This window comes from Heliangelus exortis, chromosome 15 (assembly GCF_036169615.1).
Source record: "Heliangelus exortis chromosome 15, bHelExo1.hap1, whole genome shotgun sequence".
Taxonomy (NCBI): Eukaryota; Metazoa; Chordata; class Aves; order Apodiformes; family Trochilidae; genus Heliangelus; species Heliangelus exortis.
The window spans coordinates 11,743,158-11,770,071 of record NC_092436.1 but is presented as its reverse complement, the minus strand read 5'-3'; the positions used below and the strand labels follow the sequence as shown (position 1 = coordinate 11,770,071).

Genomic DNA, 26,914 nt, shown 5'->3' with positions numbered 1-26,914 from the left:
TTTACAGGGAAAGAAGAGGAGCCCTATTTTGGTATGCCCAATACAACTCAATACTTAGATCTTCAACATGAAAGAGGAGGACATAGTAAAGTTACTTTTTAAAATTAGTCATGCTGCAGTAATTAAGTGACAAAGATACAATGGAATTTATGCTTTTCAACAGAATGAACAGTACAGTAATAGAGCCAATAGGTGTTTCCTCCTCCATTTTAGAAAGTTGCATGCCACAAATCTCACAGCAGCAGCCTTCAAGAAAATAAGAATCATACTCTTCACTATCTAGAGAATACATTTTTTCTTTACTTAAACTGGACCAGAAAAAATTCCTCAATGAGCTAGGCTGTTACTCAAAGCTACAACACCCTGTCAGATATGACTCAATTACAGATCTTCAGTTCACAACTGTGCTTAAACAACTAGTTACAAAATCCATAATCTAGAATGATTTTCCAAAGCTTTGAGGTTCCCTGATTCAGTGACTGTAGGTCACTACAGTCTCTACTTACTATAAAAAAAAAAAACAAGTTAAAAACTGACTATAAAGAGATCTCACAGACAAAGGTAAAAACCCTGTGCAGCAAAACAGAGAGCATTACAAACTTTTATGACTTTATCAAGCTTGCCAAGTACTTACTACTCAGAATTTCTGGAACCAGAATAAATTCTTGACTTTGTATTCTTGAGACAAGATAGACAACAGGGAATAGAGTTGAAATTTTGATCCAGAAGTCTTAAAAGGATTTATTGCCTGAAGGCAGTGAAAAGTACACTGCTTAAACTTTGCAGACTTCAAGTTAATTTTTAGAGGGCAGATGTACAAAACAGCTAAACACAGCTTACTACTATTGGTTTTAATACTAGAATACACGAACATATGTCAAAAAATAAAACCAAACCACATTTCTCCCAAACATAAACTAGGTCAACTCTGTTTAGCATTTCTCATCCACACTGTTACTTAAAGAAAAATTACTGATTTCATGCAGGAATGAATGGGATTTCATCAGTAACATTAACAGTAACACATGTTAGTATTTTTCTCCAGTGTTTTCTTATTAAGGATTGGATCAAAAAAGAGAAGGCTTTTCACTAAGAAATACTTAAAGTAGAACCTCTTCTACACTGACAGTGATTTAAGGTTCTTAGTTCCTGCTAGACAATATTCTCCAGGAGGAAGAACAAAGAACAAAAAACAAACAAATGAAAAGCAATGCTAACAACAAAAAGCAACCAAACAAAACACTCCACACCAAAGAAATTTTGAAACATGTTACCTGCTCTATCTCAGAAAGTACAAAATGCTTTCTGTGTCCAATCAGGAGTTGCCAAAACTGTTCTTCATATGCGAAATCCCATTCCTGAAACTTTTGTACCCAAGTAACTACACTGAGCAGTTTTAAACCCGAAGTTCTCTAAGGTAACATTCCCTGATTTCACATGTGACAGATTCTGAATGAAACAAAAGAACAATTTCCCCTCCCTAAAGCAAGAATAACAGTATGCATCAAAGTACTGATCTTTAGCGTGACTTTCTCTATACTACAGAGGACCAAGAGTACAACCTTCAGTAAAAAACAGCAGCACACTGTCAAATTTAGAGCAATGTAGACCAACCATAAAACAAGTTACGTTATTTTTTTCATTCACATGAAAAACTCTTTTGACAGAATAATAAAGCTGATCTGATACTAAAAATAACAAGCAATGCATGCAAAGACACCAGTGTGAAAAAAAATGTGTCTAGTAGGAGAAAGAAAGAAAAACCCAGTCTAGTACCTTTAGAAGTAACAAATCATGGATGCCATCTTGAAGAGTTGTTCCATCCTCCTTTATTAGCCTTATATAGGCCATTGCAAAATTCTTTTCTCCTTTATCCTTAGCTGCAAACCAAAACATTTTCAGTTGACTACCCATCAAATAATTAAAACTCACTAAAGTAAAAAATTCACTACTTACACTCTTGCGATGATCTGTGTCTGAACATGAAACGCAGATGTATCCTTTGTATGTCTTCAATGGGGACTACCACCTTTTGTAAAATCAGAAAATAAGTAATAGAGTAATGAGGGGTGGAGCCTAAAGACATTTTTACTTGTAATGAGTTATATTATAATAAATAAGCACCACGTGTGTTGGCTTCATATGGCCATTTAAAATTACTGAGACTGATCCCAGTAGCAGAAGTGGTGGCAGATAAACAATAACCTGTTGGATTTTGCTCAGTTTAGCACCACCAAAGAAATGAAGCACTGAATGCAGTAAATTAACCCCCACAGGTGTTTATATGCTAGAAAATAAGGATACTGCAGTCTTCCATTAACCACACAAAACTATGCAACACCTTTGCACTATGAAAATTCCACATTCCATATGCATAAATTGATGACCAATTTAGTGAGATGAATGTCTAAAAATTCTAACAAAATCAATGATCTTAAAAAATTATGCTCACTACCAAGTTTAAAATATTTTCCATTTGCTGCTTCTAGAAGCTTCTGGGCATTTTCCAGTCAAAGACATTGAAGCTCCATCAGCAACAGCACAAATGCAATGTGTCACTTCTGATGGGCCATGTCAGGTTATTTAAAGTGACCTCATTTGTTTTGTTTAACAAAATCTTAGCATCACTTTCCAGGCTGAATTTTAAATCTAAGTAATCTTACATTCCTAGTAACTGGTGCATGACTAAGGTTCCATCCTTGCAGCTGCAGTCAGGACCAAGTCACTTTTTAGAAAAAGCTGACGTGGAGCAACTTGTGCATGTCAGGCGCCAAGATATGGCGCACAAGTGACCAGGATCCACACCGTACCTTCAGCGTCTCCATCCAACGTGGCTGCTTCACCTGGTAGTAAAGCACTGACCTATATTCGCTCACCGGCTTGTCCCCCGCTCCCCAGCACACAGCGTTCTGACAAAAACAAGGGAAGAGCTCAGTGCCTCGGCAGCTTCCGCCAACAGGACCCCAACAACCCTGGCAGAGGCCACACCCGCCCCAGATGTGCCTCAGGGGGCAAACAACCCCCGCGACAGACCCCCCAGCCCGGCTGCGAGAGAACCGGGACATGGCACCGAATCGGGACCACCGGGCCGCGCTGCCCGCCCTCCGCCGCGGGCCCCAGCTGGGCCAGGACAAGGATCTGGCCCTGTGGCCTCCATCTCGCCATGGCAGGCAGGAGCAGCACGTGGGGCGCAGCCGTCCAGTCTGGTTCAGCACCGCGGTCCCAGCTCAGGCCCAGGAGCTAAGGTGAAGGCGTCCCCACTTGACAGAGCCCACAGGGGAGGCCGAGGCTGCCACAGGGCCCTGCACAGCTCCAGCCTGGAGGTTTGCCATGGAAGGTGCAGGCTGAGGGGACAGTGTCTGTCAGGCAGCTTGAAAGCTGTCTGCAGCGGTTCTGAATCTAGGTAAAGCTTCATTGGAAATTAAATAATAAAAGCACCAACAAAGAGGAATGGTGAACATGGAGATAGAGGTAATTTTCCAAGCCTCTCAAATATAATGAAAAATAAACTTTTTTCTTAATTATACTGGACCTGGATTAGGGGTTACAGAGTGGATTCTAGGTAGAGCTAGGCAATGAGTATCTATGGACTTACTTTTGGAAAATTGACCAACTTAAATAAACCAGGCATCATCTCATTTATTAGTAGAACCAAAGTAAAAATAATCTAGCTTCATTATTCCATTTCTCCATTTATTTTAAAGTACCTCTTCCAGCAGAATCTCTTAGCTGTTGGGCTGAATACCAGAGATGTCTTCCAAAACTACACATTGGAGAGGTACTGAGGAGCATGCTCTCCTGCATTGTTTATTTCCACAGAAAGAATTTCTAGTTTTCTATTGACTATCAGAACTAACACACATGCAGCTTAAAGCTTTGGCCAAGTTCAAAGTCTGTTGTAACCAAGGAATCTCTGTTCATTTGGTGAAACTGTGAAGAGACTTCACCTACATCCATCTCCTCACTGGCTGCACCTGAGGGTTCTGCCTGCACAGGGACTGCTCTGTGCTGCAAGTGAAGCAGCAACATCCCTGGCATCAGGCATCAGACTGCACTGCAAAGCAGCAGTCAGGTTAAATTCTCTACCAAAGGCACAGATGAAACTGACCCTCTAGGGGTTACACTAAACACTAAGGTGCAATTTTCCTGCTGAAAAGCCAGTGAATTTCAGAAGACTGCTTTGAACACCAGCATGACAAGAAAAGTGTGATGCAGACACTTGAAGATGATTTTTTAAGCCTGTGATTTAATTGTGGAAAGGTGTGTCTAATCTGCCTGAATGGAGACTGGTCAAGGTCTATGCACAACCTTGTTTAAATGTATGTTTTGGTGTTCATTTGGAACAAAAGGCCTTATACTTGCAACAGTAGTTCTTGTGATAGCTCCTCAACTGAAATTAATTTTTGTAGAGAGAACCACAAGTCCTCAGGTGTCGCCGATAATGAACTGGGAGCTTAAGCCCAGGTGTGCCCACTAATTAGGGCCTGCCCCAGCTGGAAATGGGCGGGGCTGAAGGGCAAGACAAAAGGCATGCTCCCAGAAGCAGAGTGGGTCAGAAGAGACGACACAAGAGATGAAGACGCCTGAGGAGACGGCAAGAGAGCTCTGAAGAAGAGCCGTGTCCCCGAGAGAAGGCTCGCCGCAACAAATTTTGATACTGACACCCAAGCAGTTCCCTGTTTAGTAAGCATATACCTGTTTTGATTCACGGGTCATTGGAAATACTGAGATTAATCTAAATGAGAGATTAATCTAAATGGGTTTTAAAGTTTATCAGCATTCATTTTATTTGAGGCTAAAAGGGAAAACCAGTTGTTGTTGTTACTTGCATTCAATAGCAATTAATTCCTCAAAACTGTTACTTAAGCATGTCTACAGCATATTACCCACAGAAAGCAGGCATGATTTGAAGATAAATTGCAGATCATGAACAAAGTGACATCCACTTTTTCCTGGAGAAAGGATGCATATGCAGAATTAAATATGCATAATACTAGAAGGTAAGATTTAATGCATTGCAATAGGTTCATTTCTTCAAGGAATCCTTTTATATATGCATTTTAAGACTTAGCAGCGAACAGAGAGAATGTACACTGCAGAAGTTGATTTCACAACAGACTTCTGTCCATGCAAGTCATGTTCAGGTGTTCTCATATTTATGGGTAGTGTTCTGTAATCAGGGTTACAATTTATTGTGTAGACCCTGAGGATTATGCAAGTTTAGGATTTTCTTCATTCAAGCTTTGAAGTTACATTTTAGGTCAAATTTTAATACCAGTTCATAAACATACTTCAGCAAGTCATGAACCAGAGCGAGTTCCTCCATCTTTATATTATCTCAACAAGTGTCATTATGATTTCACCTTCACAATCACATCACTAGTTTAGTGAAGCTCATAAAGTCAAAACCCCCTGAATACTGAACTGGGCTAAAAAAGAAAAATTCCTGAAAATGGCAACAGACAAGCAAAAAGACACCACTGTTAATATTTACACTGTGTATGTACAGTGTCCATACTGCTGTTGTCACTTAGTTACTTTGCCATGAACTTCGTTCAAGGGAAGAGTCTTCCTGGAACAAATCAGGGGGTTTTTATGTAGAAAAAATTTATTTTTCTAACATTTTAATGTACCAATTGCATTCCTCTAGGAATTTCCACAAGAAAACCCCTAGAGTTCCTTGGCACAGGTAAAATATGTCATTCAGTTTTACTTCTTGTTTCAGTTTTATGGAAGACATTTAGAGGAATTAAATAGGTATGTAACTTTAAAAACTTAACTGCCACAAGATGACACAAGTGAAGGATCCGAAAGATTTAAACAATAGTATTTTATACAAATATATAAGATGCTTAAAGGTTACTTGTATACTGTAAATCATGTTTCTATGTCCATCATGCAGAAAAAAAGAAAACTTACTGGTATCACTTTTCCTTCTTCATCACAGACACACATTATCACTTCCACATTTCTCTGAGTTGTTTTATTGTATTTATCAAAATCTCCATACAGCAATGTAATATAAATGTCATTTCTTACATCTCCTAAAAAAAAAAAAAAAAAAAAATTTAAAGGTTAAAAATCTATGAAAATGCTGGGAGAGCATAGGATAAACTACACCCCACAAAACTACCTCCTAAGCAGTGAAACAGATTAAATGGTCTTATATTTTCATATCCCTTATTCTTAGCTAAAACTACACTGAGAAGTGAAAACGAAACAAATGGGAGTCCTCTAAGTGACTTGAAGCAATTCCCGTCCTGCACTGGCACCTGCTGGTGAGGAGGCAGATGAGGCTATTACTGAATTTTCGTATAATCCACAACTCCCTCGCTAGAGGGAGCTTCATATTTTAATATTCTCCAATGAACAAATTGGTGACGACTTCTTTTAAAATATCGAGATTTTAATTGGAAGATCTGGGGGGGAGGTAGCGATGTTTTTAAAAACGGAAGTGCAGCAGTGACTGACTTTAATTGGAAAATATTTTGCCATTAAAAAAAAAAAAATTGTAAATTCCTATGCTCATTATTAAAGGACAGAGGTAAGATACAAATAAGATTAATTTAAAATTCAAGTAAGGATACACCATAATCTGCTTAGAAGTCAAGAAAGCCAGATACAAGGGGCTATAATTATCCCTTTCTGTCTTGATTTTATATTTTGTATTTAACTACTAGAAAACATTTTCAAAGGATTTCACTTTTCTATATAAACCTCTAATATGGAATAAAACTTAGCATGAAGAGTAAATTCTGAACAACCTCTGAGTTACACATTACAGAAACAAGGAATTCAGGCTGCAACTTGATCCTCATCAACCTGGAAAATGAAACCTAGTCTCTGTCTATTGCAGCTGAAAGCACCTCATACCTGGCATGATGATTTCAGGAAATCCAAGTTTTCTAGCAACAACCGTGGTTCTGTCTACAAGATGGGGATAATCTTTCCTGGTTTGAATCACATCTCCAACGAGCATTTTCACAGTTACCCAGAGACCTATTAAAATATATTTTTAAAATTACATTTATGGTATGGAAAAAAACTTCTCCTCACATGATTGCCTCTTTCTACCCAGCAAAACAGTGGTAAGAACTCACTTCCCCCACTTCCTTTGGCTGTAATTCAAAGTTCTTTAATCCAAATCTGTAGCTGTTTATTTAAACAGAGCAATCTGCAAACTCTTGATTTTTCGCATCCAGCTACAAAGCTGCCCCACCTCCACGGTGGTGCTACAGTTCTAACATAAAAGCCTCGAAAATGTAAACAGTTAAAAGATAAATGGTGACAAAAAAACCTTGCTGCTTTTCTAAAGAAAAATACATTTTAAAAAATCTACCTTACCTTGTCCACCACTGTCTCCTTTTGATGCAGTGACTTTGCTTAAGAGACTGTGTAAAAAGTCATTCTCTGCCACTACCCTGCAGGAGAAAAAGCAATGTCTACTGGGAATTAAGTGCTAGATATATCAAACATCATTCAGAACACAGCTGACCAACTGCCTCAAACCTCTTCTGCTGTACTAGATATCTTGCTACATTACATTCAATAATTTAATTATCTCTCAGGCTGAATTGTAGACCAGTCATGTTAGGCCTATGTGTATGCTTAAATGAAAAATATTAAATCAACAACTTTAGGAACAGCACTGAAATATGAAAAATACGAAGACTTAAAACTTGTAGGAAAGCATAGTTACACAAACTCAACATTACACTTTAGAACTATGGGTTACTGGTAATTTGTGTGTTTGATTCCGTTTTGAATTTGAAAAAAAAAAACAGTACAAATTTGGTTTACGTTTAAAAAGTAGTTGAAATGTCATAGATTAACTATCTGCAAACAAATTGCCTATTGTAACTATTTAACGTGGGCTTTAAATTAGACATGGCACCATCTGTCTGAAAGAGCACGTTGGCAGAAATAAGCATCCATTTAACATGCCATGTAACCCCTGTCAATTCTCAAATTACTTTTGAAGGGATACTTAGCATTATTAAAACAAAATTATTTAAAGAATATAATATTTTTCTTTAAACATTTCACAAACTGTTAGAGCCCAGGAATTTCTGAAATATTTATGTGCATGTAAGAAGAAAGGAAACTGTGACCCTTACGGGTGAAAGGGAATGAAATGCTGCTTCTCTTCATCACTTCCAGCTTTTCCTTTTGTGATATCTGTAATATCCATAACTAGAAGAGTAAAAGAAAAAAATCAAAACATATTAGTATTGCAAAATATTTCCTCTAACTATGAACCATATGCACTAATGCCCTTGTGCTTCATGGTAAAAAACAAATTTTTCACTAGCAAGCAGTAAAGGCCAATAGAGCTGGGTCTGTTGGGCAGAACATTTAGTGCCAAGTCCACACTACAAACATGACATTAAGTAAAGGCAAAGTTATTTCATACTAGTTTTGGTCATATCCTGCTAATAGAGGTATGAATGCATCAGTGGTGATTTGAGATCACCAATTGTTGATTTCATTTCACCTGCAAGGAATTCTTGTTTTGGTTTGCACTGCATAGTAATGTGAATTATTAGGAAATGAAATTTAAAGCACAGTGCTGACCCAAACTAAAAGGCACTAAATGTCAGTGCAAGTTTTATGGACTTTAAAAATTAAACATGGAAGATGGATGATATAGTTCTTTGTATTCTGACATGTCTTGGTAGATATTCTTCAGTACAGTGTTGGTAACCATAACTGGGATCTTGCTTCAGATATTGCACAGGAGACATCAGTTACCTGCCACTCCAAAAGGCCTCCTGAGTCCTTGTGTAAATTTCTTAGAGTTACTATCTTTGAGGTCCATCTTTCCAACTCGGACTATTTGACAAACTAAATAAATTTTGTCTCTGCTAAGGTCTTTATTTCCAAGATCCTAAGATACAAACAAAAAAAGAACTGAAGTATTACTTAGGAAGAGAAGGAAGATATGAAATTTAAAGCAGATCTTCAGTAGGAAATTGAGCATCAGTTATTTATTGGGGGGGGGGGACACACGAAAAAACACACCAAAAAAAACCTGAGCCCAAAAAAGCATGAAAACCCTAACAGCTTGAAGTACGTAGAGATAAGGCAGGATAAATTGAGAAAAGAGGAGCAATGAGGAGGTACGGCAGATCATAAAAATTCCAGGTTTTCAGTAAATTTGCAAGGCAACATATATTGATCTGACTAAAGGACACTGAAGCATTGTCACTCTCTTAAAAGCACTTTATGACTAGCCATCTTCCTCTGTTTCTAGGTTACTTCTGATTCTCTCTTCATCTTGGACAATTTTCAGGCATTGTAATAGTGACCACAGAGAACAGAATGGAGTTTGCAAATATAAAGAAAGGTAACACTGCATAGCACTTACTGTGAACACTACTTTAAGATTGTTGAGCATATCGATTTCCTTTGGAAAGCCTTTGCTCCCCCATCTCACCAAATAGTTTTCACTGTTTTGAAGATAAATGTCTGGTCATTGTCATGTGTTTCAAACATTCTTCCCTTTCATAACACAAAAAACCACAGTACATAACAAAAGGTTGCATAACAGGCAATATAGTCTGTGGTGATTTTTAAATCTAATACCAGACAAAAGAGACAAGAATGCTATCCAAAATACAACAGTAAGTTCCCAAACTAATCTGAAAACAAAGCAGATCAGCACTTCTTTGGAAAGAAACATTCCATCATCACTGTTTTGGACAGGAATACTCAACAGATCTTAATCTTTCAATCTCTAAGTTAGCTGCATTTTTCCTCTTCCCCCCTTTTTCAGCACTTTAATGCAGACACCACAATATTTGCCATCAAGAATGTCAGCTTGGAGCTGTCTAAGGTTTCTCCAAAACTCTGAAGTATTCAGTCCAGGAATTACCTGTAAAACTCTTCAGGATCCTCAGCCTTATAATTTCTTAGTCACCACCAACAACCAGATCTATCCACATCTCTTTCCTTTTCTTTTTTTCCTTTTATTTATATATTTTCCTTGCACTACTAGCATGGTGGCACCTATTTTATTTCATTTTAGCTACCTCTATTTGCTATAGTTTTGCTATTAAATAAAGCTCACCTTATAACTGTTGATTTCTGTGGGTCATACAGTGACATGAAGAGTTCTGCATCCTCCCCAATTCGGCAAACAAAATTCCTCACAAAGACATACAGGCTGTGTGTGGGGTATGAAGACATTCGGGAGTACGAGGCATAATCTGGTTGATCCCTTGACTACTCAGGAGGAGTAAAACAATTAGCTAGATCCGTGAATTGAAATGGTGGGATACTACATACAGTTGCAATTTTTATCATGTGTAACAGTTCATCTTGAAAAATCATTGAAAGTTTGGTTAAATACACTTCTTTTCAGCAAATAAGCTTTGTCCTGTATATTCTGCCAAAAGACATCACTTGATAATGCAAACATGACTAACAAATTTCTCATCCTCAGCAGGGGTTCACCAATGCATCAACAGCCTCTTGACTGTGAATCTATAGATTAGGTCAGAAGTTGCAGAAGTGACATAGGTATGATCTCACCTTCCTCTCCAGAGCCCTCGCTGTATGCAAGGAGATAAAAAACTCAGACTAGGCTCTTCAAAACACTGCACCCAGACTAGGGAGCTACCTCTGTGTGCAAATAGAAAAAGGCTGATGATAAATGCCATAAATCAGTCTTCTGCAGTACTTGGGAGTCTTGCTCGGCAAGACTAGGAATTTCCTTTTTGTGATTCCTAAACCATATTATCCTTCCCAGGTAGGTGTCTCCTTTTATAAATGGAACAAGGATTACTTTATTAACATTTCCAAGAAACAAAGTAGTAAAGCTGTTTCTCTTTCCTTCTCTCTTCACCTCCAGAAACCTTACTTTCTTGTAAATCTTACTTTTATTGTCATTCAGAAGAGAGTCAGGTTGAGTTTTTGTATATGAATGCATTCATAACCTTAACTCCAAGCAAAATCAGTCTGCTTTCAATGCAACTCTTCTGAAGTCCTTTACAAAAATTTCAGTAAAAACATGGAGCATAGAAGATTTTATCATGTTTTAGTTCTGTTGCAAGAATTAAAACTTGCTTAACAGAAGAGGGCACAGTCTTGGACTCCATGTTCCTTATGGGTCCCTTTCCACTGGAGATATTCTGTCATTATATGACTTTGCTATCTTAGGCCATTTCTTCAGCCCCTGAGTAATTATATAAAGGGTGTAACTTTATCACTATTTTTAAAGAGAAGACAAAGTACCAAGCAGTCACTACAGAGGCAGGCCTACAATCTTAGAGATTCTTGAGCACAGTAGAATATAGCAAAAGGCCTACTATCCACAACATACGTGGGTTTAGTGTCCTAGGAACACCAGCAAAACAAAACCCACCTCTTTGAAAGGAAGACAAATAACATCTACTGAGATCAAGACACCGCTTAGCAGGTTCACTGTCTTAAAAATAGGCCAATTTCTGCCTATATGCCACTTTAACCACCTGGAAACAGCTTCTTAACAGTTGATGGCCTAAACGTTCTCTTATCCATTTTTTGGCTTTATTTTTAAAACAGGTCAACACGGAGTACCAATGTAGTTTTCTTTGTATTGTCAGTTAAATTACATTTTGATGTCTGGGAATGTTTATTACTGTTATTTTCTCATGACTAAAGAAAAAGACCGAATTATCTTACATGTCCCTTAAATTACTTAGTATAGGAAAAGGTCAAGGAAGTTTAGTCACCTGCTTTGGATTGTAAAAGATGAAATTTATGCATTCATCAGCTTTGCTTTGGGCATGATAACTTCTGGTGTCTACAAGATTATTTTGAGTTCATCTGAGTTCCTCTTTAATAAAAAGTTGAAGTTTTTCAGTTCCATCAGACTTACTAACAAGTGGCAACACATAGCAAAAAAACCAACCCTACTCTTATCAGATCTTCTAAAAGAGCTTTAGTTGGTCGTAACTTGCAGACTGAACTCCATATGTGCAACTATACATTGTGCAAATCAGACCACTGAATGGCCCATGGGTTTAGTGAGATGTATGTTTATTTATGAGCCCAAGAATGGATTTAGAACCAGCTTTAGACACAGGCTCCTGGTCTAAACCACAGCCTGAAGCCAGTGCAGAAATGCAGCTTACTCAGTTTAAGTTTAGCTGTATTTGTAACACATGATTGTGAATCCACTTTTATTTCAGTCAGAGGCAAAAGTTACCACCAGGTTTTATGGCAGAAGGTTACACAACGCATGTACTGATTTTTCATTTTGATTTCAACAAGATAAGCATTAAGTTTGGACACTCATTCCTACCATTTCTTCCTTAATTCGCTCAGTGATTTTATTAGTTGCTTCTTCATGTGCATGAAATAGGCTGATGACACTGGTTTTATCTGGATCCAAGATATTTCCATCTTCATCTCTAACAATTAGATCTAGCTCAAGTATCCTGTCAAAATAATGAGAGCATTATTATAATAATAAAAGGATTATAAAAGGATTATTTTCATTATATAAAAATCAAACTATGTAAAACAAAAGTTGTTGTTTCCTGTTTTAAAGCTATTAGGTGTAAATAAGTACAACAAAATTTGATTGTTGAAAAATTCAACTAAAGCTCACTTTTTTCAAGCTGTTGTACAATATTTATCCATTTTAAGAACTTACAGTAATTTCACCAAATCATTTAAATGCCTGCCACATAAAACAGAGGCACCATGGTCAGTGACTTCAAGCAGTCTTCATCTCTCCTGCTTTTTCATGTATAACCATTGTTACCAAGATGCATGGTTTCTCCCAGTCCTGTTATGAACTACTGTCTGTTCTCCTTTACTCTCAACATTCATAACTCAAATCTTGTCTCTTTACATCCTAAATATTCTCTCCCACAGTGTCATGATGTATAATCAGCCAGGAAACACTCAGTCTTGCTTAAAATTTCACCCCTCCATTCCTCTCTAAAACCAGTCTGCTTTCTGCCATACTTTACCTCTCTGTTTCTAAAACACACAGACTCCCCTTATGGCACTCTTGTATTTTCCTTGCAACCTCTCCTGATTTGGTGTTCCATCTCCTCTCCTGCAACAACATGCTCAGCCTCCATTGTCATTCCCCTTCATTCCTTCTCTACAATTTGGCAAGATACCTTCACATATCACAACTCAACCCCACATGTCCTGGTTCTTACAAATATTACCCAGTTTGCACTTTCCCTCTATACAATCCCAAACCATTCCAAATATCCCCTGCATCCTGTCCCTCTAAAGTAAGAAACTTACTGTTTTATAATTTGGAAAGAAGAGAATAATATGAAAACATAAGCCTGAAAGCAAAGAAACCAACCAACCACAGAAGCCTAGGTAAAATCTGTCTTGGAGTGACCACTCTGCTCCACAGAGCATAATAGGATGTGTGCATGCCCATAGAGTGTCCTGTATGAATAGAATTCATCAGAAATTGGTGCATCTAAAACACAGGAAGCAACTTAAGAGTTTTGTGACATCTCGAGGTCATTGTTTTTGTCTAGTTACAGGTAACTGTCCAGACTCAACTGCATAAAGGCCTGCAGACCACAGTCTGCAATAACCACAGTCACTTGCAATAGCTAAATACAGTTTATAAGCAGTTCCAATGCCTATAAAACCAGTACCATGAAGATTTATTTAACAAGCTCTTTCTCCCCCTTTATCACATGGTAGAACATCACTTGATGCCACATAAAGTCATTTTTCCCAAAAGCAGGTTATGTGGCAGAGCCCTGGCACTTTCACTTCTATTACCAAAATGAAAATTTTTTGCCTGGAAATTGGGCCAGGGCAGGGAGGTGGTGTGGGTGTAGGGTGGTGGTATGTTTAGGAAAGACTGAATACACTTCAGGTTTCTCAGATTTGTTGCTGTTCATACACCACACTAAGGTCTCTCAGCACCACTTTTGAAGTGGCAGCATCACACACTGCCAGAGGCAGACTGTGTTTGTGAAGCATGGACAAGTTTTGGGTCCCAAGGACACTAGTGTCATGTGTATAGAGGCCAATTATCTGGCCTCACATCTTCACAATTGACACGCTTGTATATCTGCAACTAAAAAATAATTTATTATTTTGAAAAAGGAATTTGCTATAAGAACCCTCAACATGGTGTCAGGAATAACAAGGACAAGTTTGACAAGGAAGACTGAATATGTCTTCATGTCACAGAGTTACAGAACTGCAAGCAGGGAAGCTTTGTCATATTCTCTGTTCTAGCTGGGTGCTTTGAATAAATCATGTTCTCCAGAAGCAACTTAGGACACTTACTTGTTACCATAGTCAATTTTGGAAGTGACTTTCTGTTTGAGTTCTTTGAGCTCATCTTTTGGCAAAGTCCCGGAGAGAAGCTGTGAGCGCCACTCCATTAAGTCATACATCATGGATTGCACCTGCTGGAACTGCTCTTTCTTATTTGCCTGAGATAAAAAGGAGACAACAGCTTTCAAGATTCAAGGTGAAGTGAATTATTTGTCTTGGTAGCTAAATGATGTGTCATAATCAATATCTAACTATTGCAGGAGCAAGAAACCAGCAAAATATTGAGCCTGGCTTTCTTCCTTCTCTCATCCAACAATTAGGACAATCTCCTATGTGACCATAATTAAATCATATGAAATTTAAGCAGCTTGTATGGGGATAGGGAAATTCTATAAAAAAATCTCATCAAGAGAAAACATTATAGAAGCAATTAACTTCTGTATGAGATGCTGATAAGAGCATGCTGGGAACAATACTTAATTGTGATATTGATACGTTTAAGAGGAAAGTGAAAGTATGCATAGATCTCACTAAAGCCATTCCAGTGTGTTCCACTGAAACAAGTTTCAATTGTTGTCTTTAAAAGGAAGATTAACAAGTGATGTGTTTCTGAAAAAAAAATTAATGAGGAAAAACTCCCCTAGTATCTAGGATTTCTGCCCCATCAGTGAAAAAACAAAATCCAGCATCTGGGATCAGTAACAGTCAGATTTGTTGGAATAGGTTGTCCATTAGGAGACACTACTCAGAAACTAGAGAATTTACCATTTTCTGGTGTTTTACCAGTCAATACTTTCATAAGTCTGACAGCCAAAATATCATAGAAATCACAAGAATCAGTAGGGATTAATGTAGGGTAAATATACACGCAAAATATCTGCAATTATGCTGATGGAAATATTTTCCTTCAAATTCCACTTTATCTCAGTCTTCTAGTAGGATCAGCACACTATTATAAGATTTGGTCTCTGTAGATATTTGAGGACTGCCAATGTATTTCTGGTCCAATTAAAATAAGGTAATTTTAAAAAATCATGAATCTCTTCTACAGTTCACTGCTACATTGTGGGCATGACAAGCACCTGCAGACCACTGTGACTGCAGGTTCCTTGCTTACAAGAAACACAGATGCTGATGTAGTGGCCATTTGGACTCATAGCTCCAAATCCATTGCACTTTTATTTAATGCAGAAAGCACTCACAGGAATAAACAGCTTTCTCCAAGATGGAATGCATATTTTTCTTTAATAAATGTAAAATAAAGATAAAAGTAAAAAGACTCACTTTTTTGAAATTGCCATGTGTTAATAACTATATGCTCCCAGTAATTCCTTAACTTTTATCCTGTCATCCCAAGAACACGGTGAATCTTTTTCAAATGCATCTTAGTTCTGTTTGATGCACCTACCCTGAAACTGTCAACTTCACAATGAACATATATGAACAATTTGTAATGTACAGGACACAAAGTTAAAATTAAAGGCACAAAATTACACCACTCCCCAAGGAGTCAGTCTTCTTATTAAAAGCCATTGAAGAAAATGGTAAGCATTAAGCAGCAATCAAGAAATTATTTTCCAGATTCTACTCTGCACCTAGGACATAGATTTTATCAAGGCCTCAGTATTCATAAGTAGGACTAATTAACAGGCCACACTCCGCAGGCAAACATCATACCACATAGAGCTGTTTCCAGATGTTTCCCCATTCCCAGAGAGTAGTGGTAACTTCTTGAACTAAAGGAATTTCAGCAGGTATTATATTTTCTGTATGTCTAGGAAAGAGAAAATTTAACACACTCAAAATGAAAACGACTGAATTCAATGGGTTTCAAATACTGTGTTAAGGTAAATAAATGCCTTAAAATCATCTTTAGCGGAAAAGATCCGTAATGTAATGGAACAGGTAAATTAATACCTTTTCTTTTCAACGGTAACTTCCTTGATGTGGATGAAAGACTTAGGAAATATTCCCTGTTGGAAGAGAAAAAACAAAATACAGTCCCCTGCAAGAACATTTGAGTAGGAAAGGAGAGCTTTCCAAAACCCACTTCTATGTTTTCTTCATAAAACTGATTACGAACATAAACTGTAATCTTCAAATTTACTATTGCCTATGTAGTTTTCCATCCAGCTGGATTAATTTCTTCTTCACAAATACCAAAATTTTCATCATATCCTTTTGACATCCAGTTGCTGTCCTTATCTGTCTGTTACCTGCAGCCACAATAACTTTTTCTTCCTTGATCTGCTTCTCCCAGTCCTCATTTCTAATATTTACCAGCACTATTCAGGACAAATGCTGATCCATTTATTCATCTTGAACTGAGCAAAAATTGAGATATCTGACTTGAGAAATCATAATAAGACTATCTGAAAAAAGATACTAATACAAACCAAACACATTTCATGGGGGTTATTTCTTAAATACTCTTGTAGGAATGAATAGCTTGATCATACCTCTGCTCCTTTATGTCTTACTAGATAGCCTTTGTACCAATCTAAAAAGAAGAAATAGAGAAGTTAGCATGAAGAACATGGACGTTAAAAAGCATGTAAAATTATTGGATTTAGTTTCATATGAGAACTACCTATGATAGGGTATTTAAAAATTGATAATTTAAAACCAGATCATCTTAAACAGAATTTAACAGCCTCCCCCCCCCCCCTTAAAAAAAAAGGTAGCATAAGCTGATTTGTAATGTAACATAGAACCTCTCTCTCAATTATATTAATTATTTGCAGTTTTCAGTTAACTGTCAAGTGTGTAAAAACCTATTTCATCCCACATACACTGCATATCTATACTCTGGGCATATAAACCAAACTAAAACAGCAAGTAAAACAAGCTCAGAAGTAAACCCATTACTGTTGGTTACTCTTCAGCTGCAGCTGGCAGCATATTTTTTTAAAAATCTGATAAAAGGTTAACTTCCTCACTTGCACAATATGAAAGATTTCACTTCATTGACAAATGTATTTCATAAAGCAAGCTGGGACACAGTGAGCTGGGAGGATGCAGAAAACACTTCAATAAAAAATAACCCAGTAAGGTCACCACTCAGCTTGCTAGGCTAACAAATTTACCACAGGAGTCATAAACCTGAAATTGAGTTTCTGCAATTAAAAGAGACAACTGAGATGAGGTTTCTGGTTTGACAGGGTATTTTTTCTTCACCAAGATGTTTAGAATGGAATCTTAAAAAATTACACAGACCTTTCAGTTTTTTAGGAGGGGACATGAGGGATTACTTATGACAGGGAGATGCATCTGTTGAAAAAGTCTAATATCTTCACTGGGGCTTAGAGATACTTAATTTCTCTTACAAACAGAGAAGAAAAAATTATGCTTCTGTGCTCCAAATCATTCCAGGCGTGGTTTCTCAGATGCTCTTCTCTGAAAGACTTGTTTGTTTTCACGTAAAACAGCCTAGAGCTCTATAAAATGCTGGGCTCAAACACCTGCTGGTTCTTTGCAGCTTTCTGACAGCACAGAGTGTTTCCCAACACTGAGCTGTCTCTGTAGCTGCATAATGCAGTAGTTGGCCTCTCTTTAACATAACTACAATTAATAAGATATAATTGACACACAGAACTAGGCAGAAGAAGATAATTATGATATTTAATTCACAAAGTTTGAAACACTTTAATATATATTTTTTTTAACTCTTACCTGGTCAAGTGCTTCACTATAATTTAAAAATACTTATGACGATGACATTTGCAGATACCTAACTTTTGAGTTAGTAATAATAATTGTACCCTTGTTGCTTTACACTTAAGTAGCTCTGGCAGACTTGGGAGCAGATTCAGTGAGATTCTTGATCAGTGATCGGATCAGTGTGGATGAATCAGTAAACTATTGACAACTAATTCAGCTTCACAGCTATACAATAATTTGTGTTCTTTTGTTCTTCTGCTACTTGTATTTCTTTTATGCTTAATGCCAGTTGGTCACACATCTGCACATACTGACTACTTAGGATCAACATATTGCCTCCACTACTGAATATCTGTCTTCTAGAAACAAATATTTAATTCAGAAGCAAAAATGCACTCCATTTAAACTTCTTCAAAACTCATTCCACCAGGTATATTCCTAGCTGGCATAAAATCCACAAACTCTATATTCACCTTGATTACTTCTTCAATTGGTAATGGCTTCCCTCACCCCAAACCCCACATTTAGTGTAACATTTCTGATTTTAGCTCTCCAAAAATGAATAGGTTTTTCCTCAAAATATTACCACTGACACAAGTTACGTAAGTAACACATGGACCTGCTGTGAAGTAAAAGGATTTAATTAACATAATTGCCTGAAGGCAACTGATTTACCTTCACAGGACTCCAAGATATGGACCACATCACCAATCTGTAGAGGTAGTTGGGGTATTCCTGTGCCTTTGAAGTTGTATATAGCTGAAAAATTGAAGGACAAAAACTTGTTTTTTCAATACAGACATACACTACAGTTAAACTGAAAAGAAAAAAACACAAAAACCCAAATAAACCCAAAACATGGTTATTAAGATTCCAATAGCAGGCTAAATGCACTACAAGGAACAGACTGATAATTCATGGGCTTAAGCTCTGCCAGGGGTGGTTTAGGTTGGATATTAGGAAAAAATTCTTTACAGAGAGGGTGATCAGGCATTGGAATGGGCTGCCCAGGGAGGGGGTGGATTCTCCATCCCTGGAGAAGGAGATCTCCATCTTTTTTAAAAAGAGACTGGTGTGGCACTCAGTGCCATGGTCTGGGAACCACAGTGGGAGTGGATCAAGGGTTGGACTTGATGATCTCAGAGCTCCTTTCCTGATCTGGCTGATCCTGTGATTTTATCAAGAAGCTTTATCTGTTACCGTTTTTTCACTTCTGTTGTAAAACTGCAAAAATGTTGAAAATGACCAGTGCTGAAAACAAGAAACAAACCAAAACCAGAATATACATGAAAACAAGCTGATCATAACTCCTTGCTCACAGGATCAAGATTAGCTCTATAGTTCTAACTCTTCAATATATGCATGATAATTGTGTTGGGGAATTGTTACTCTACTATTTTGACAGATCTTAATGCAAAGGTTACGAATGTGCTATACTGATGACAAGGGGTGAAGGGACACATGAAAACTGAATTTACTAAATTCTTTTGTGGGTTTAGATGCTTCATCTTAACATGAAATTCTGTTTCCTATGTAATGAGTAAGAAAGTTATGTAATTTTCTGTATTTAATCACTGTGAAAAAGAAAGGAGCAGAAAATCTTAAGTGTTCTGAACAGAAGCTTATCTATATGTGGTTAAGAAACAGCTAAGTTCCAGGAAGAATTCAAGAAAATAGGCTTCTTATCTAGTTCTTATATTCTAGGGCTACAGGATGTGGGCTGCTATGGCAAGCATTTGCTTCTGTTTGTTTTTTTCCCTTCATGGGCTTGGTTATAGACTTGTACAATAGCACTGCAGAGTAGAAGTGGTTATTGAAGCTACTGTCACATTGCAAAACTTATTAAAATAGTGATCCTGACACCACAACTCAACTGTCTAAGTAGGAACTGTAAACCAGCTACTAACCATGATCTCTGTTTTGCAGGAAAAATCTCAGTCAGCAGGATATTCTTCCTTTCCTCATGACAGTCTCAGTCCATCCACACATGCAGAGTGGGCAAACTCGGTATTTTGGACTAGGAAAAACTGCTCAAGGAAACTGAACTTCCTTCCAGTATATCCCCACATTTCTTTTCCTCCTCTCTCCAGGCTTCTAAAGCAGGATGTGCATTTTTGCTAGCTTAAGATGTATACTAAAGACACGGTGTACTTCAACGTATTCCTTTAAAATATGTTTAAAATCTCAAATTAAATTGCCTGTCATGAATATGCCTAAAATGGGAGTTTAAAGCTAAAGAGATTGATACTCCTCACTTTTTCAGGTCTTCCATAAACTCTGTTTCTTGATTCTTTTGCCTCATGTTTTTTCTGGAACAGAAACTAGAAGAAATTTCAGATTTAATTAGGAAGCTTATTGGACCAACAGTAAGTTCTTGGTTTTGTTGACATGAAGAGGCCTTCCCAACAGTTCATCCCTCTGGCTGGGTAGAACAGGTCTTGAGTCATTAAACACAAGGTGGGGGGGAGAAGAAAAATAAACTTTGAAGTGGGGCTCTGCTGTCCAAATTCAGCCATTTATTCGAGAGGATGTTGAATGCACTTCCTCTGTGATCCTCAGAGAACAGTCTCAGATCAAACAAAAATTGAATATAGGTAATAAATATGTACAGTAGAGGTTCTGACCTACTTCCTTTCATTAGTCTTTCTTGACACAGGTTTCAAGACAGGGAAGATGGCAAACAACCCTCTGAAATTATCATGACATTTTCAGACATGTTTCCCCTGGAAATGCTTGGAGGAGGAGGTGTTTGTGCTTCTGTTTTGCCACAAGGTCTGTACAGACTGAACTACTGTTGAATAGCATACACTTTATATTTCAACATATGAACATAGGTAATTGTATTTGTCTCAAAATATAGATGCCAATTACTGAATCATATTCCCATTGAATGTTGGCTTTGCTCTCTCACATTAACAGCAATTAATTTATTGGGAAGTGCTGTAACAAACTGACAAAGGACTTTTCGAAATGACTACTTAGAAACTTCACAAAAGAGATGTTAACGTAGAATTTGGATTGTTTGGTAGCATGAGTTAACAACTCCTTTACTAAATGTTAAGATACAGATAGATCTATTTAGACATTATATAATATGAAATTATCTGCATATACCACTGCAAAAAACTCCAAGTAATCAAGCAACCTAATATTATCAGCTCCATCCATCTGGATGTATCATCTACAGCTTAACTAACATAACTTCTAATTTTTAAATTATTACCCGTGAATGAAATTTTTACTATTATATCCAATTACATCTTCTGTCAGCTGTAGCTGATCTCATTTCCCCTACAAACTGTTACTCTCACACAGAGTACCAGAGCCAAAAGATAGGCCCTTCCTCCACCTCTTTGAGGTTGTGCACGTGTGGTTTTGTGCACACAGTGACCTATTTCATTTATTTCACTCTTCAAAAGAAGAATATGAAAAACCTGTGTGGACTTAAAGTTCTTTGGTAAGGCACTCAAAACAGGAGTTTTTGTCTTTAAATTAATTTTCTGGTCAGTAAAGACCCTTTCAGATCTCTCTGAAAAACTTTCTACCACTCCACTCACTGGCATCTGTTACAACAGCCATAACTGCAAAAGGAGAGTGGTCAAGGATGTCAGGATTTATTCTAAATCTCAGTAACAAATACTGACCTCAGGAGTAACTAATGTCCTGGCAAAAAGATTAGTGGGAGACATTTGGATGGCATCCCCAGCACCCAGCACCAGGCTAAGGTGTGCTATTAACAGCAAGGCTGTACACAGATGCTGTCAGATTTTCCCAGATGGCACAGAGGTCACCCAGGAGTTCCAAGCTTTGGATGACTTTCCTGAACGTGGACTTAACAGTTCATTGAGAAAACAGCACATTTCCCCTTGGATCACCAAAGAATAAAAGCTAAATCTCACAAGAACCTAAGTGGAAATTTTTTATCAGGACACACATGCATAGGACACAAAACAAAACAACCAACACAAAACCCACTCAAACTCCAGGTGGTCGTTTCCATTCCCTCAGGAGGTGAGCTGAAAGCCAGCACACCACAACAGCTTCAGAAGGCCGGACCTAAGAAATACTCAGGTAAAGCTGCTAACACAAGATTTTCCAAAATGAACTTTGCTCTGTCACAAGTGAGCTTTTGGGGCTCACCTTGGCTGTGAAGGTACCAACACACAAAACTTGACTGCAAACAAAGTGTGTCAGACTGTCAAACCACTGACACAGATCACACCTGAGGGCCTTTTCAGGGGCCATGCACTGGTCACACCCAGGGGGTTGGTAAGTGCAAAATAAATCAGTAGCGTACATCACACATAAATCAAGTCCAGTTATTTGGCCCCATAATTTCAAACATTAAAGTGCGAGAGCTGCAAACCTTCTCTGTAATTACATGAAACTCACCCTGACCCAAAAATGCTCCCTACAAAAAGCTGCTGAATATGCAAGGTAAAAATCTGACTAGAATAGGGATGCAGAGACCACATTAAATAAATCCAGCAATCTTTGTCCAAATCAATAGTTTTCAAAAAAAAAATGCAAACATTAAGTGTTTTGGTTTGTACAACTGAAACAGAATATTTACACCCTGTGTTTTGTAACAAACTGCCACCAGAACAGGGTACTTCCATTTCACAGTTCTGCCTAGTGCTGCACATGAAAGTTGAACAGGAAAACTATTTCTTTACCTCTCATTAATTCCCTGTTGAACAATTTTATTCTGGGAAACCAGTTGAGTGGGTTTTGTTTTTAATTCCAATCACAAAAATTAGTCTACTTAAGATGTCTTTTAGAATTTCAGTATTCTAAATTAATAACTGCATTAATAGGTAATGGAAAACAGAAGAGGTACAAGATGAACTGTCTTCTCAGAACCTGCAGTTAACCTCAGCAGGACATGGCTTTCAAGTGATGCAGCTTGATTTCTATTTTTAAGGCTTTTTTTAAAAACAAACAAAAAAAAAACCACCCCACACAAAACAGCAATTCAGACTTTTATGCAAGTTATCATTCACATTAAATAAACATGTTTTGAAAGATTACTTCCCTTCCAAAAAGTATTTCTTAAACTCAGGTTTTTTTCTGTAGTGCTACCCTTAAGTGAAAGTCAATCAGAAACAACTGTCGGATTCCCCTTCCCATGCATTTGTTCCCCAAAATTCCAACTGCTACTTCCTATACACACTAAATACTCCATCTGTTTCTAAAACCCTGCAGTGGGAAAAGCTTCATTACTCCTGAGCTGAAGATTTGAGAGGAGTGGGTGTGTGGCAGGGTAAAAGGGTTACTCCAAAGCTGACACTCAAATACTTTCTTTTTATTTTGTTTCAAAACTTGAGACCACCAGGGTAAAAGCAGAGGGTGTTACCTCCTCATATTAGAGAAAACACCTGCCCACATCCTGTTCAGAAGCTAAGAGGACAAAACTCACATGGCAGTTACTTACCCACTCCAATCTTCCTGTCTGTCTTGTGCCATCTCGCCATCATACATGAATCCAAGAGACTGGGAAAGGATGCCCAGCACCAGGAAAACCAAGGTTTATAGGATTTATATGTATGGACTAGAAGATAGGACTGAAACCAAGATCTGTTTCCTAGCTGCTGTCACTGCAGACTTGTGGGGAGGCTGAGGCAGCTGCGAGGGTTCTGCAAAATTTGCTGCTGTTCTGGGCTCTGAGCTTCCTTCCTCTTTTCTCAGCTCAAGATATTGTAGCTCAGTGTCATGGGGGAGGGGAATCCCAAACTGCGTTTTTCTGGTGCATGATTCTGGCTGTTAACACAACCAAGCAAAAAGGAAGAAAACACCCCAGTCCTCTTTGCACCAAACTTAACCTTAACTTTAAAAACAAATAAATACAACAGGAGATGCTCTACAAGATACTGCACTGATCTCCTGCTCAGTACAGACACAAAATAATCCTGTCCTCTGGATGTCACATTGCAACTTCACAATCACTGTTTTATCTGAAGTGCTTAATGGAGCTCTGCCAGAGCCATCAGGATACTTTTGACAAGACATCTCAGTAACCAAGCACAGGCAGCACAAACTGATAAATTTGTCTAATTGCACACAGAATTCTGATACCTGTTACTGTAGAACACACACCATCTTAGTTTACCAAAGATTTGCTTGAAATGACCTGATCTTAACCATGTCTCCATACTAGCTTACTGACAAGATTTATCAAGTTAATTCCTTCCTAAAATAATATTGAAACTTGTTTATTAAAAATAGCTAGATTCTGAGAAACTTGGATCATCTCCATCTCCTGACAATCAGCTTCAAAGATTCTTAAAACTTCCTTTTCCGTGGAACATCCAATTGATACCGCTTATCAAAAAAAGATCATTTCATCTTTTATTTTACTATGTATTTTGAGTAATAACTCTAATCAGTGATACCCATCTCCCTTACTCGTCTGAATCCCTGCTGCAGCAAATCACCCCTTCCCATACACTATTTGGGCCAGCAGTCATGATTTGCATTTATTTTTAGTCTATGCTGCTCTTCCTTGTAATACCAAAGTCATGAGGAAAACTTTTCTAACACTCATTAAATCTGCTTGATCATGTAGGTCAAATCAACCTACTGGAACCGCCACTATATTTTGAAAACAATGATCCAAAGACACCACCTCCAAACTGAGATCCAATCTGCAAGATGTTTCTGATGCCCTGAGTCTCATGCATCTCACAGATGTGATTCTGCAAAGCGCACCAGACATACAAATACCCCTGTAATCCAAACACATCTCCAATTGCCAGCCCAATCCCCACCTCTTCCTTACATTCCAACTCAGCACAGATGCCCTGATTTGAGAACTTCTCAAGTCAGTGCTGCTTCCCACCCCCAGCTCTCAGTATTGCACCCATCTGCTGCTGCTTCCTCCTCTCACATTTTGACAATCATGGTTTTGCAATTCATTTGCTACCAGCACCTCCTACACTGCCCTAAGTTCACTGAGACAACCTCATCTCTCTTGCCTGAAAAAGCCCCAGCCAACTTCTAACAAGTGGATTGAGATAGAAAGTTTTTTTTAAACACTAAGAGGAAAATGCAACCAGAGAGTAAAGCACACACAGTAAACGAAAATTTCGCATTCCTGCAAACATCATCATGGGTCTAGAAAATTAAGATGATTATTTACACCATCTATCAGTGTATAATATTAATCCTGGTACTTATTGGTTGTGTAGCTACCATTCCACAGACAAGAGTAGACAGATAATCTTTCATCACCTTCACAAACCTTCTCTCTTCCTTCAGTCTTTTCCCAAGCAAGTCTTTTACAGGCAAATAGAAAATTCGTAACTTTCCCAAAAGCTGAAAACCTTCTTGCCCAGAGAATTCATGAGCACAACTTACCTTTTGGGGGCTAGGGGCAAGCTGAGGAAGCAGGCAGAGTTCTTGCTTCCTTTAACATTGCTATCAATTCCAGAAAGCACAAAATATAAAATGCTGACTATCAAACCATCAGGGTTTCACCAAGATAAAAATATGCATTCCATACAACAGAATTTAAGCCAAACACAGCAGCTGCAATTAACTTGCTGTAAAATCTATTGTATGCCAAGATCTGTGAGCATACAGATGTATAAAAACATATTGCATAAAAACAACCAAGGTAAAAAAAAAAAAAACCACACCAAAAAAAAACCCCCAAAAACACCACAGGAGAAAAAAATGCAATTTTCATGACACCCTATGTTACAGCACAAAAAAATCTTCAATTTCAGACATCATCTCCCATGTACTACTTGCAATTCTACAAAAGATTTGTAAGCATGCATTATCTAAGATGATAAAGACTACAAGCTGTAAGTCAACTACAGCAGTACAGGTACCACAGTAGTTTTGGGGGGTAACAAGAAAACCGTAAGTTCTATTCACTTTTGAAATTATGTCCTTGCTTACTGTGTAACAAGAACATTACATATGCCATAGAAATTACATATGCCAAGTAGTTCAACACACAATTCTCTTGGCAGACATTCTGCGGTTCAGCGCTCCCACTGTAAGTACATGCATACAGTGGCACAACACTGAGGATTTTCCTCTCCTTGAAACAATTATGTCCTTTTTGTGTGCTACAAACATCTCTGTATACAATGACAGGAAACAACTAACTTACCCCATTAGCTCAAAAATGCTTTAACATTCTGTAGCATGAAAAATGTAATTCCTTCAAAGTAGTATTAAAGTTCAGCTATACAGTCAAAGTCAAGACAACAGCTTTTCCATGAATGTTGGCTTCCTGTTATATGACAGAACATCTTCAAATTTAACATACCTTAAAAATAAATGTTAAAGCTCAATTTATGGAAATGTCATTAATACAAGACTAATGTGTTTGTGTAGGTGGCAGATTTCTTAGGTTGACTCAATTAGATTCTATAAGACATGGGTTCAGACAGCTTTGTTCAAAAGGAGTAAAAGGCACCAGGCTGTGCCTACATTTAACTAAACAGAACAGGACTGACAATGAGTCCACACTACACTGGGAAGTGAGCAGTCACATCTAGGCAGGTTTACACATTTTTAGTCACTTTTCAACAATATTGAGGTGAACAACTGACAAAAGCCATCCAGGTACAGTCACAGTTGACAGCACTACCAAAGTTGACATTCAAAGCACTACCAATGGAAACAATTGCCTTAGACACAAAAATTCAGCAAATTCAAAGGCACACAGTTAATTCCTCTGAAAAATTACCTACAGACACTTACGCAAGAGATTGTGTTCTCTCTCCACAACCCATAAAAAAAGCATCATTTCTACACAAGTTGATGTAACTCGAGACACTGTACATGCAAGATCCATTTGTAGATTATCTACCAGTGGTGGAAAAATGAAAGCCAGCATCACTACTATAGTGCAAACAACCAAATGAAGTTGTGTTTGGACCAAGGCTGGACTGCAGCAGGTAAGAAATTGTGTCTACAGCATGTTTACTTTTAGTATCTCTTCATGCTGACTGGCAGCTTCTGACATGAGCCTGAAGGT

The 26,914-nt window shown here is 37.8% G+C and overlaps 1 protein-coding gene across 1 annotated transcript in view; it reads right to left on the bottom strand.

Moving 5' to 3' along the window:
• The window catches only part of DOCK2 (dedicator of cytokinesis 2), a 129,106-nt gene extending 105,499 nt beyond the window's left edge, over positions 1–23,607 (bottom strand). The window contains exons 1-17 of the mRNA XM_071758480.1: positions 23,354–23,607; positions 18,595–18,678; positions 16,719–16,759; positions 16,177–16,232; positions 15,937–16,033; positions 14,269–14,417; positions 12,287–12,422; positions 10,070–10,224; positions 9,368–9,449; positions 8,752–8,887; positions 8,118–8,193; positions 7,345–7,421; positions 6,874–6,999; positions 5,920–6,044; positions 2,811–2,909; positions 1,957–2,029; positions 1,777–1,880 (exon numbers count right to left, since the gene is read on the bottom strand). Of these exons, the coding sequence (XP_071614581.1) occupies positions 1,777–1,880; positions 1,957–2,029; positions 2,811–2,909; positions 5,920–6,044; positions 6,874–6,999; positions 7,345–7,421; positions 8,118–8,193; positions 8,752–8,887; positions 9,368–9,449; positions 10,070–10,224; positions 12,287–12,422; positions 14,269–14,417; positions 15,937–16,033; positions 16,177–16,232; positions 16,719–16,759; positions 18,595–18,678; positions 23,354–23,396 (1,659 nt within the window). The 5' untranslated portion in view covers positions 23,397–23,607. The remainder of the gene's footprint in view (positions 1–1,776; positions 1,881–1,956; positions 2,030–2,810; positions 2,910–5,919; positions 6,045–6,873; positions 7,000–7,344; positions 7,422–8,117; positions 8,194–8,751; positions 8,888–9,367; positions 9,450–10,069; positions 10,225–12,286; positions 12,423–14,268; positions 14,418–15,936; positions 16,034–16,176; positions 16,233–16,718; positions 16,760–18,594; positions 18,679–23,353) is intronic.
• Positions 23,608–26,914: the final 3,307 nt, after the last annotated feature.